General features: G+C 46.6%; 1 protein-coding gene across 2 annotated transcripts in view; it reads left to right on the plus strand.

Moving 5' to 3' along the window:
* The window catches only part of LOC116840849, a 35,173-nt gene that overhangs the window by 18,015 nt on the left and 5,555 nt on the right, over positions 1-11,603 (plus strand). The window contains exon 1 of one of the 2 annotated variants that reach the window (XM_032808117.1): positions 7,506-8,205. The exons of the other annotated variant lie outside the window; for it this stretch is intronic. Coding sequence (XP_032664008.1) covers positions 8,175-8,205 — 31 coding nt within the window. The 5' untranslated portion in view covers positions 7,506-8,174. Of the gene's footprint in view, positions 1-7,505; positions 8,206-11,603 lie in introns of those variants that run through there. 2 annotated transcript variants of the gene reach the window in all.

The raw sequence follows: 11,603 nt of genomic DNA on the forward strand, positions 1-11,603 counted from the left end.
AGAGAGAGAGAGAGAGAGAGAGAGAGAGAGAGAGAGAGAGAGAGAGAGCGTCATCGGCGTGGGTGTGTGTGGATATTTTCGTTCTAACCTAATTCAGTAGTTCTAGGGTTACATGGTGTGCCATCCTAAATATAAAATCTAGCGCGTGCTTGCGGCTGTAATATTGTAACGGCTCGGTTAACCGAGGCGCGGCCGATGCGCGGCCGCCGATAATCGACTAATTACTCGGACAATTATCCACGGGGGCCGACATTTTAATTGAACGCGCGTTCCCCGCCGGGACCTTTTGTCCGCCGCGGAAATTCATTAAATCGAGACCCCTCCCCCTCGCGCCGCGGGCGCGATCGATTGAGATCGCTATCGGTTACATCGCGGGCAGAACGCGGTAGCCATGATCGAACCGGCTAACGATCCGTACTGCCATATTTTCTCTCGAATTAGCGGATATGGCAATCGGAGGAGGGTTTTGCACGATCTCGAGCGATCGGTGCAGGTCGCCACGCAGGAGGGAGATCGTCGCACGCGAGGAAACCGAAGAGAGGAGGGCACCGAGTCGTCGAGTGGGAGAATTTTCACATCGGCACAACTGCCAATCGCGATCACCGTCCGTTACCTGCGAACGCGATTACGCAGGCGATTAAAACACGGCATGGTGCAGGTCGGGGGAAGGAGGGGGGAGGGCTTGCACATAGGATGGTTTTTTAAACGCGAAGGTAAAGAAAACTGAAATGTCGTGCAGCTGAGATATGTCGGTCGGTGTCTACATAGCGGGACTTCATTTTAGCCGATGAAAATTGTGCTTTTCGTAACAACGCGCGCAACGAGACAGAATTTTCACATACGTGTTAGCGTTTGCCGCAACATTGGGACGGTGTAACGACGGCGATAACGGTATTAAGATAGGCGGGTAATATAATCCGATTAGATTTCTATTCGATCAAGTTGATGCTAATCAGTCAGCCGGTTTGTACAAGATGATGCTATCGGGTCTTAATTGTTGATAAAATCCTAATCCAGCTGCCAGAAAACAAAACATTCATCTATGCTGAATCGAGCCACGATGTACCGGATTGTTGCTAGTCATAGATATAATCATAGATAAATAGCCTTTTGCACGAAGAACGCGATACACTGATCGCAAAGATCCAAAGATACTGCAACACATCATTAATTGTAATGGATCTGTTGCAATTATACCAAAACTGATCCTGATTATTAATAATCCTTATCCGGAGTCCAGGATTTTACTCTCTTTTTTACAGTCTTTGAACTGGAACTTTTTTCGTACACCTTTCATATATCAAAGAATAGATTAGTAAAAGAGACGTGAAATCTCTGCGCCACTGTAATAGCTTCTCGGATCGTAAGATCCGGTTAATAAGGTCCTGATTGTCACGTAACTTGTGACAACACATGACTGCGTTATAAGACTTATCAGGATCCGTGATTTACCATCACATACACAAACCAGATAACTGATTGGGATCGAGCTGATCAGGAGTATGGGATAAATTTCTAGTCGAGAACGAGCAAACGTTCTCCATTGCGCCAAAGCGTGACATTTCGCATTCGTACGTACTGGCTGAGAAAAGTTTTACGACTGGTCGACCCTCGCGATCGGCCAATCAAAGTTCCAGAGAGGCGATCGACGGGCGCGACATGTCTGTCTGTGTGTGTGTGTGTGTGTGTGTGTGTGCGCGCGCGCGATTCGCGTTTTGCCGAACCGCTTCTTGTGATTATTTCTCCGGGCGAGATTTTATCGGCGCCGGGGATCCGGCAATTCGCTTCAATTAACAATTTTTCTGCAGCCACTCCGCGTCTCCGCAAACTAGGTAAATGTACCGCGGCCAAAGGCGCCACATTCTCGAGACGACGTTCACGATTATGAATGCATGCTGGTTGCGTAGTGGTAGGTGCGTTTTATTCGCCGCGCCGGGAGAATTTCTTCCGCTCATTTGTTATTCGCGCTGGTTGCACCGCGCAGGTGCTGTTGCGAAACGATCGCCGGGCCTCGTAGAAAATTCTAATTTACACAAAGTGTACTCGAGACTCCGGCGGATGTGCTTTTATTCGCTTGCACGCGACCGATTAGGTAACTGCTTTCCTCGGCGAAAATGTCGAGGAAAGTCGTCGCACTTACCTTCGGTTTGTCTTCTTCCTCGCGAATACGACCGCCTGTTTATGAGTTTTGTATCCTCAGCGAAAAGCAGCCGCGCGAACGGAGATGCTGGAGAATGAGAGCGTCGCGCAAACCTTGCTCGATGAGAAACGCTCGCGAGTTGCGTCACTGCCAAATTAAAGGCGACGTGTGCCGGATAATTTGTGAGGAAAAGACGGGCCATTTAACGGCAGCTTAGCAGGCGGCTTTATACATTTCTTTCGGATCGCGTGGGCGATCCAATTGGACTAACCATAAGGTGGCCCGTCTCGTTCCTCCTCCAGAGACCTTTCTTGTTTTCTCCTCTCCAGGTGCTACACGAGGAGTGCGCTAATCCTCGCTTTTAGCTGAATCACATTACTTCGCGTCACATTTCGAAAGCGAAGAACGCTCCGTCGAGAAGCGACTCGCAGGTGTCCGACACGATCTACGCCGCGTGACCGAATTGCGGCGCGAAATTATTTATCGTCTATCACGAGGCTAACGGCGACGATTAACGACCCCATAAAAGCGCAACAATGTTGCACCGTCTATTTGAAATTCAAAGTATATGAGATTTGGGATATATCTCTACAAGCGGAGAAAATATCGCAGCAAAGATTACGACAAATTTTCGATAATCTTGCACCATGTAAAATTATACTATATATTTGTTTAATAATCGCAGTAAATTGCAGTAAAATTGCAGTAAAAATTACAATAAAATTTTAGTAATCTTGTACCATGCAGAATTATGGCCGACATTACTATATATTATTGTTTAAAAATTGCAGTAAATCGCAGAACGCAGAGAGAACGATTTGGTTGGATCAAACAAACGCTTCTTTGGAATAGTCCAAACGAATTTTTCGATTGATCGAACAAAATTTTATTTGAAGCAACAAAAATATTTATTTGCGGCTTAGTTCCAAAGAAATATTTTTGTTGTATCAACCAAATAATTTGTTTGGACTATTCCAAAGAAACATTTATTTGATTCAATAAATCATTCTCTCTGTGTACAAAATTGTAATTACAATGTGTAATAATGAATGTGTTTTACATCGTACGCACGAGGTGGATCGTCAGATTTACCATTTCTTTACTATTTCTTTGTATACTACAATTTCGATATAATTCGACTTTACAAAGAACCTTGTAAAATAAAACATAATTATAACGTGACTTTTGCTATTTCCTCCGTGCACTGAGAGAAGAATTTAGTAAATATTATCAAAATTTAGTTACTATTACTAAATGGTAGACGTAAATATAGCGGGCCAAAGCTATGGCAATACTTATTAATTAATTTAATTATGTAAAATAAATTATTTATTTGACAGAAGTAAAATTTATTTGCTTCCAGAATATATTTGATAAATAAAACTTATTGAATAGTTGAGCAAAATAAGCGATTTTGTAGTAGTTACGAAATTTTTGGTAGGTTCAACCAACCATCTGTAATAATAGATATTGAAACGATGTAATAGCTACAAATGAATGAATTTTTCGTTGTGCTGCAACAAAACATACTTATACTGATAACAAAATAGAACTCGTACCTACTGAATTTTTTATTACATGGGATATAACAATTTCATAACAATTATCAAATATCTGCTCATAACTGTAATATATTTCATATTAAATATTTAACATTAAGTAACTATTACTAAATTATTTAATTGATGTTACTGTGAATGCAATTACGTCACACTCCCGATCTATTAAATATTTGGTAATTATTATCATATTTAGTATTAGTTACTAAGGATTCAATGAATTTCTGTAACTAAATGCAGTTTGTTATAGTTACCAGTCTTTTCTCTCAGTGTGCAGAGTGGATTATCGGCGAATGCTGCACGCACCGAGCGCTAAAATACCGGACACGTGTGGGGGGTTTCCCCTCCCCTTACCCCGAGAGGGTTCGGTGAGATCGCGGGTTTTGATCTGACAAGAGCCAATTCCCTCTTTCAACCTTGGCCGAGCGCTGATAATTAAATCGCTCTGGGCCGTGTGTGCGCCGCGGAGCGTCGTGTTGTTGATTTTGCCGTCGGCTCCGCACGGGCAGGGCTCGCATTTGCATGCGATCAAGCATCGAGGATTAATCGGCCCATTATGTATTCCCGAGATACACGCGAGAACGACGAGCCTTCGTCACGCTTCGCGCTTTTGCACCCGTCCGGTGGTGCGTGGGGCGGCCTTCGATTTCGCCGTGGCTCTCGGCAACCTCGGTGATTTTAAGCTCGCTCTCCACGTCTATGGTAACTAATTCTCAGCACCAAAATTGTCACCCACGCGCGCCCGGCGGTTTCGTCAGCGTCGTCCAAGCGAACTTCCGCTCGCGCGTCGTCCGGGACACGGCTGTCTGCGTGTGTTCGAACCTAATCTGGGTCGCATTGCGTAACACACGTAATCGCCACTTACACCGTCGATAATTACACCGCCACGCTATAAGAGGCGCGTGCGGTCAGAGAGGTTGCCCGTAATTTTTCGGGTGAACTTGTGAACTCGTCCCTTCTTGTCTCCAGTGATAGCATTCCTCCATTGGATGACGAATTCTTCCATTGGATACAGGGAGTTCCAAAACTCACCTCACAAATTACGAACTCTCTTACGTTCGTGATATAGTCGGCTTTGCAAGTCGATTCGCACACCTTTTTGTCGAGTGAAGTTGCAGGTTGGACACAATAAGGTATGGGAGCTCGCCAAACTCAAAATTGGGGGTTATTACTGTGTGTGACGGGTTTGCACATTAATTATATTATTAACTATTATTTCTTATTTAGCTCTTTCTTAATTATATTAATTATATTGGTATTGCCTCAGAGTCTATCGGTAATAAGATTCTCAATGTTGACAGTTTGGCAAATTCCCAATTTTATTGTGTCTAAGCCGTTTTGCAATCCACTGTACTGATATCCGGGCACCGATAACACTGGTATCTAACTGCGGACATTTTTGTTGTTTTGATCTTTATAAGTACGAATACTTGAACTGTTAATGTATATTCGGAGAACATACTTATACAGCGCAAATGTCCAAAATACATCCTAGAGACGTCCCAGAGATATCACACGTCCCTGGAACGTCTGAGATGTATTTTGGACATTCGTGCTGTACGAATATATATTCCGCGTTGAGAACAAACATACTTCGTGTTCATTTGAGAACCAAAACAATAACAATGCCCAGAGTTAGGTGCCAGTGCTATTAGCGTCCGAGCATTGTTACTTTTACCTCACATGATAAATGACAAACAAAAAACGGCCGGCGCCGACGAAAAGATCTCATCTATTGTGTGCGCCATTACGGTTCTCGTGGACCGCGCGCGCGAACGATGCGTTGATATTTTATGCGGCTGTCGTCTCTCCGACGTCGGTCTCTCGTGGAGGCGTATATTATATATCCCGTATAGGTTAAACCACCCCGCCTACTTGCACGTCGTGTCCCAATACCTGGCAGCGATATGTCAACAACTACTTTCAACTCCGCGCTCTGCCAGGTATACGATTTATCCGGCGCGTTCGCAGAACGACGTTTAATCCCGGCGATCGAGCCGCGCTGACAATACGCGCCGCTTTTACGGCACTTATTAACGTTGGAAAGGCGAAACGCCCCTCCCCGTATAAGTGTTCCTAGACGATTTTACATTCGTACCTTCAGGTGCAGGATCTCGTATCCGTTGCGAAGCAACTCTTGCGATTTCTGCCACGGAATGATACGGATTTCGGACAGCTCGCGCAAATAAGCTGCTCGCGTGACTTAAACTCGTCGACTTGAGCGCGGCTGTTTGTCTCGCGAAGCGATGGCAATTCCGGAGGCATTCTTGAATGCGTAAGAGCGCCGGCCGAGGTGTAAACAGCCTCGAGAAAGTGCGAATAGCCTCGTATTAACTTCTCGCTCGATTTTTAATAATCTCATTAATTACGTTCGCGCACAGACGCTCTCGGGCCCGCTTAATCCCGATTCAGCGCGCTCTTTCTCGGGCGCGGCGTTACGTCGGCCCGGTTTGTTGCGCACGGCATTATTATCCGGCGCGAGTGCGGCCGAAATGCGCTCGCCACTTTGTGCAATGGAGGCGCGCAATAAATTGCGCACATTACGAGATGGACGGCGAGCCAGGAGACTCGAGCGCGCGAAGCAATCCTGTGGGTATTACATGTCATCCGGTGTGCCACTGTGGGAAACCCGAAGTCCCTCTCTCTCTCTCTCTCTCTCTCTCTCTCTCTCTCCTTGCTCCTCCGTCGGCGGAGGAGCCTTCAAGGCTCATTAACCCGAGAGATAGCGCGTTATGCCGGATTACGCTGTCTCTTCGTTAGCGCACTTATCGGCCGGCTGGTGTGCGACCGGCTACGTGGATGTTGGTACTCGTCCGTGCATCGGCCCGTCGCCGACTGTTATCCGGAATGCACGCACGACGAAGGAGAGGGAGAGAGACTCGATGTATTCGATGTACTTGATATCGCGCTGCCTCTCAGAACGATTTTCTCCGGATCCGTATTCGCGTTGGTTTAATGGAGTCGTTTATTTCAGTCCCGTTAAGAAGAGCCTGTCGAATGAACCTGTGCGACAGCGACGCACTTCGAAAAATGCTTGACGTCTCGCCGTGATTACGCGTCGTCGCGCCATTCACACGATTGCGCTTCCGCGCGAACCTTAGATTCGCGCTGTGTCACCGGTTTAACGATACTCAACGGCCCTGTTCGCGCGGACTCCGGGAAGGCCGTCATCTTCCAGACGCCGCGATTGAAGCCTGGCCCGTTTCATTGAACTGGCTCGACTCGCCGAGTTTCTCCTTTTCGCGCCACATAAGACGCTCATTCATCGGTCGCGTGCGGAAAAATAAATGTCAAACGGCGGGGAAAGCCCGACTCGCGTTTTGCGGCAATAGTCGTGGTGTCATGAGCGCCGAGCCGGGGAATAAGAAGAGGACCAAGTACGCGAAGTGGCTTGCGCGCGGCTCGATTTCTCGTTGGTGGTTCGCGGGGTTAAATATACCCTCGTTGGTCGCATCATACACTGAGAGCCGGCGGATCGAGAGGGAGAGGGAAGAGAGAGAGGAAGAGTGCGCGCGCGCGCGCGCGCCAAAGAGAGAGAGAGAGAGAAAGCGAAAATAGAGCGAGAAAGATAGGAATTAGTCGCACACACGCGCGCATACGCACTCACCCGAGTGGGAACGGGACGGGTGAAGGAATACGAAAGAGGGAGAAGAAGAAGAAGTAAGTAGAAGAAGGGAAGGAAGAAGAGAGTGAGCGCGGGAAAGAGAGGGAAGAAGTCGAGCTCTGCTATTACAGAGCACCTCCGTGGCCGCGGCGCACAGCCCGATATGGAGCAATCTCAGATTTCCATCCGCCCAAATCGAGAATATACGCCCGCGCCTCCGCTCTCGCTCTTCTTGGCCCGCGGAGGGCTGGTCGTTGTCGTCGTTGTCGTCGTCGTCGTCGCCGTTTCTCCCGTCCCTCGGCGGAGGTGGAGACGTCGCTCCGTCGGGGTTGTCGCTTGTCCACTCTCGCTCGTAACAGTGCCAAAAGTACCTCAAAACGCGTCGCTCCGCTCTGTCGCTCCCATTTTTTTCTTTTTCTTTTCCCCTCTTCCTCTCTTTCTCTCCCTTCTTCGTCATCTATTTACCGCGTCTCATTCCACCTCCCTCGCACAATTGATCCAGTTACCCGTCTCTCATCCACGGGGAAACCCAACCACGTGCCCAGTGTCTCTCGCCCTCCTCCTTGCTCCGCATCCGCGATCAGCCGTGATCGGAGTGACTCTCGATATTCCGACACGAGAGATCGCGTGGGCGGCCGCGAGACATCGGACGCGCAGCATCAATCGGGCGAAAGTGATTGATCGGGGCTTGCGCGCGGATTTGTGCGACAGCTCGTGCTCCACGGCGGACGATGATCGCCGTGTCATCCGCTTCGGAAACGGGAGATCGATCGCGCGCAAGGATCGCCTGAGCCACGTAGGAACGTCGCCGGTCGGTCGCCGAACCCGCAGTCTTCTCTCAGAAGGTGGATTCGTCGAGAACAATACGTTCATGTTGCCGGAAAGCAATTTTCCCGTTACAGGTAATCGAGAGTGCGCACGCTGCCGGGTGTGAGATAGAACGAACTAACGATTCCGAAATAATATAACTAAAAAACTCTTCTTGAGTATATCAAAACATTAACCTAAGGACAATTAGAGTTCACGCACAGGTTGTATAGTGCTATTATAAACTATTAAAACATAGTGACACAATCTCGCAATGAGAACAAATTTTATTAAAAATCAGATTTCGCTTTTCGGAGGAGACCTGTCGCGAGGCTATTCGAGATTAGGGATGGAACCGCGAGTGTTCCATTACGGGGTCTGTACAAAAGATGCCTCAAAGATAAAAGAAATGAACGTCTAAAGAAGCAGGATGTCTTTTAGGGACGTCTGCAAGGTATCTTTTGGTAGAGACTGTCTGGGTCTCTCTTTTGGGATCGGTTTGTCAGCCATTCCTGCACGATTAACGTTCCGCGTGATGTTTCCGACCGAACGCCTTCCCGAACGATCTTTCTACGGTAGATCACCTGACGACTCCACGTGGGACGCCATCGCCGCGCAGCTTGCGCTGCTTCGGTTTACGCATTAGTACGGATCCATAGCGGCTTCATAATCGGGCCAGTGGATCACGGCCTGTCGCGGTATGCCGTAATACATAGCGGAATCGATCGGCGCGGCGCGATTACGCGTGACGACGCGACGGCGGGTTCTCGAGAATACTCCGGCGAGGATCTTCTCCAAAGAGTTTTTCCTCGGCCGTTGCATCACCTTGACACATTCTCGAGCATCGCGTCTGACTTTCCGTTTTTAACCTAGTTGCGCCTCTGCCAATAGAGCGCGAGAGCACATGCTTTCCCGCGGAACAAACGCTCGCTCCGAATCGTCCACTTGTTGCCTGCGAATGTGTGAAATTCGGGGGTTCGACGTGACACGTCGGGAGGAACGCGAGACGAGGCAACATAACGATCGTCAAAATCGTGAGTGCGACTTTCGACCTTTGTCCATCGCGATTGTAATATTGCGAAATGAGGCCTCGCAGCCACGTTGGATCTGCGATTTTCCTCGCGAAAAACCGCCGATCGTGGACGATCTTTTCAGCGCGACTGACATCCCGAACGTGAAAGCACTTTTACATGTGCGCGCACGACGACATGCGCTTCAGCGATCATAAAGGCATAGCGCGGCGCGATGCCATCAGCCATAATCCTAAATATGGAGTGAGAAATTTGAGAGAACCGAAAATAGTGGCGCTACGCCAACCGCTAAAAATAACCAAAAAATAAATTGTAGTTACGCGCTCGCCTGCATCATTCTATAACTGGTCTTCAATGAAAACGAAGCTGTCTCCCGCACACACACGCCGACAATTAATCCAACTACGCCCTACGTCGCCCTTGTCTTTTATCGCACATCTACGCACAATATTCTTCTCATACCGCGAGACCATTAAAAGTTCGATCTTTTTGCAACTGCGAAGTCCCAGAAACTTCCATTCCTCGAACGCTTACGACACTAGCTTACGAGCTTGAACTTCGTGATGGTCTAGGCGACTGTACGACAGACTCGCGCAACTTGGATACTTGGAATAGCAAAATTAGGACTTTACAGTTCGAGGATTCCACTTTTAGAACTCCGGATATTTCTGTATCGATCCTTTAAAATCTCCGCCGAGCAAGATCCAAAGCTCTGGCTTCGCGTCGAGTATCTTATCCCGAAGTAACAGCAATGACAGCCGATACATAGGCGTCTCAAGGCGTGAAACTCGATCGACTAAGGCCAACTATGGCCCAGGAATTGCGGGTGTTGGGTGGGCTGTACGGGAGTGTGTCCGGTTCTATTTTCGTGCGGGAATATTTTTATCCGACGGTGCTGCACACACAAAGTCGCAGTATGTATAATACGTTTCTTCGCGTCTCCTCCGCGTCTCCTTCTTTCTCCCTTTCAACCTCTTTCGTGCGCGCCGTTTCCTGACATCGCCGCGCGTCGGTCGCCGACGTCTCCGCATCGTTAACCCTTGACTGCGCGAATCCTCGCACGGTGCGTTAGTAAAATTATATAATGCGCGAAACGATCGGATAGGTAGATGTTTGAGAAATTTTTCTCGCTTACACGCATTCGTGTTCGAAAAACGAGCGTGTATCATATTTCACGAGGGATTATTATAAATGCCACGAGAGGGAAATTATAACCGACACAAGCACACCACATGAATGCACGGAGGGAATATATTGTAGTAAAAATTAACGTTGAAATTATATTTCTTTCTTGTAAAGTTTTGACATACCCGAGTCAAAATTTTTACTTTCCACTTTCAGTCTCACTATTTCATTCAACACCTATTTTTACGCTGAAGAAAGTGAAAAGAGAAATCTCAGGCATCATCAGAGTCAAAGTAGGAGTAAATTGCATCATTAGAATTGAACCTACTTTGCTAACTTAGCTCCTATTGCGTTGTAGAATTTATAAACCAGCCGCATTCTAGCAATCTGAAAATTTAAGAAAATTCAGGTTGGTATCAGGAATTATACATTTGTTTGTCTTTCGCCGCTAGTTTTTTTGTCTTCTATAGTCAATTTTTATAAAAAAATATCTGGTTTTAATCTAGATAGGCGTTATAGAGAGACTTTCTTGCTAAATACCGCAAATGATTCACAGAGAAATTCCGTCATTTATATCGATTAAAGATATGATCCACTTGGCGCTGCAAATGTTTCGAAGTGCCGTATAGAGCAATCAAAACTTTCTTTAAGGGGGCTTTTACATTCGTCGGCTTCAAAAAATCGATTTTTTTTTTACTTATTTTTATTCCTACATATGTGTAGAATATCTCTGTAAAAGGATTTTTAAAAATTCGCAATATTAACGGAGCTATGAGCTCAAATAGGACGTACGGATTCTCCAAGCACCTAGCAGCGCAGCAGAACTTGTAAATGCTATTCAGGTCACTATTCCGAGAGAACCGGCAGATGTCGGTTATACTTTACTCAAAATTTCTATTGGTCCAGAGAAAATCTTCCTGTCACCTTCTATACATTATATAGTTTAGGAGCAGATAGAAAGCCATTAGAACTGCTCGAACCTTGTTCTTTGTCGTGCATAGCGTGAGTTGAATAACGTGCGTCTCAAAATGTTCCACGGAAAGAAAACTTCTAAATTTAGTGATATTCGACCTGGACATAAAACAAAGAAACGACAATTCCGAGGGAATCGATATTCAAGTGAAAATGAAGTACATCGGCAAGAAAACTACGAGAGTCTACTGATCATAACGTACAAGTGGATGTGTTGCAAAGCTATTGCATTATTAGCTTTCTATCGATTTTTTCTAAATTAAATACTGAAATACTGGTGTGCAAAAAATGTAAAAAAGAAGTTCGTTTCAGTAAAACTAGAGAAATGGGATTAGGATTTAGATCAATCGTTGAGTGTAGCTGCA

Source organism: Odontomachus brunneus, unplaced genomic scaffold (genome assembly GCF_010583005.1).
Source record: "Odontomachus brunneus isolate Ranch 3 - 2012 unplaced genomic scaffold, Obru_v1 Obru_scaffold_012, whole genome shotgun sequence".
Lineage (NCBI taxonomy): Eukaryota > Metazoa > Arthropoda > Insecta > Hymenoptera > Formicidae > Odontomachus > Odontomachus brunneus.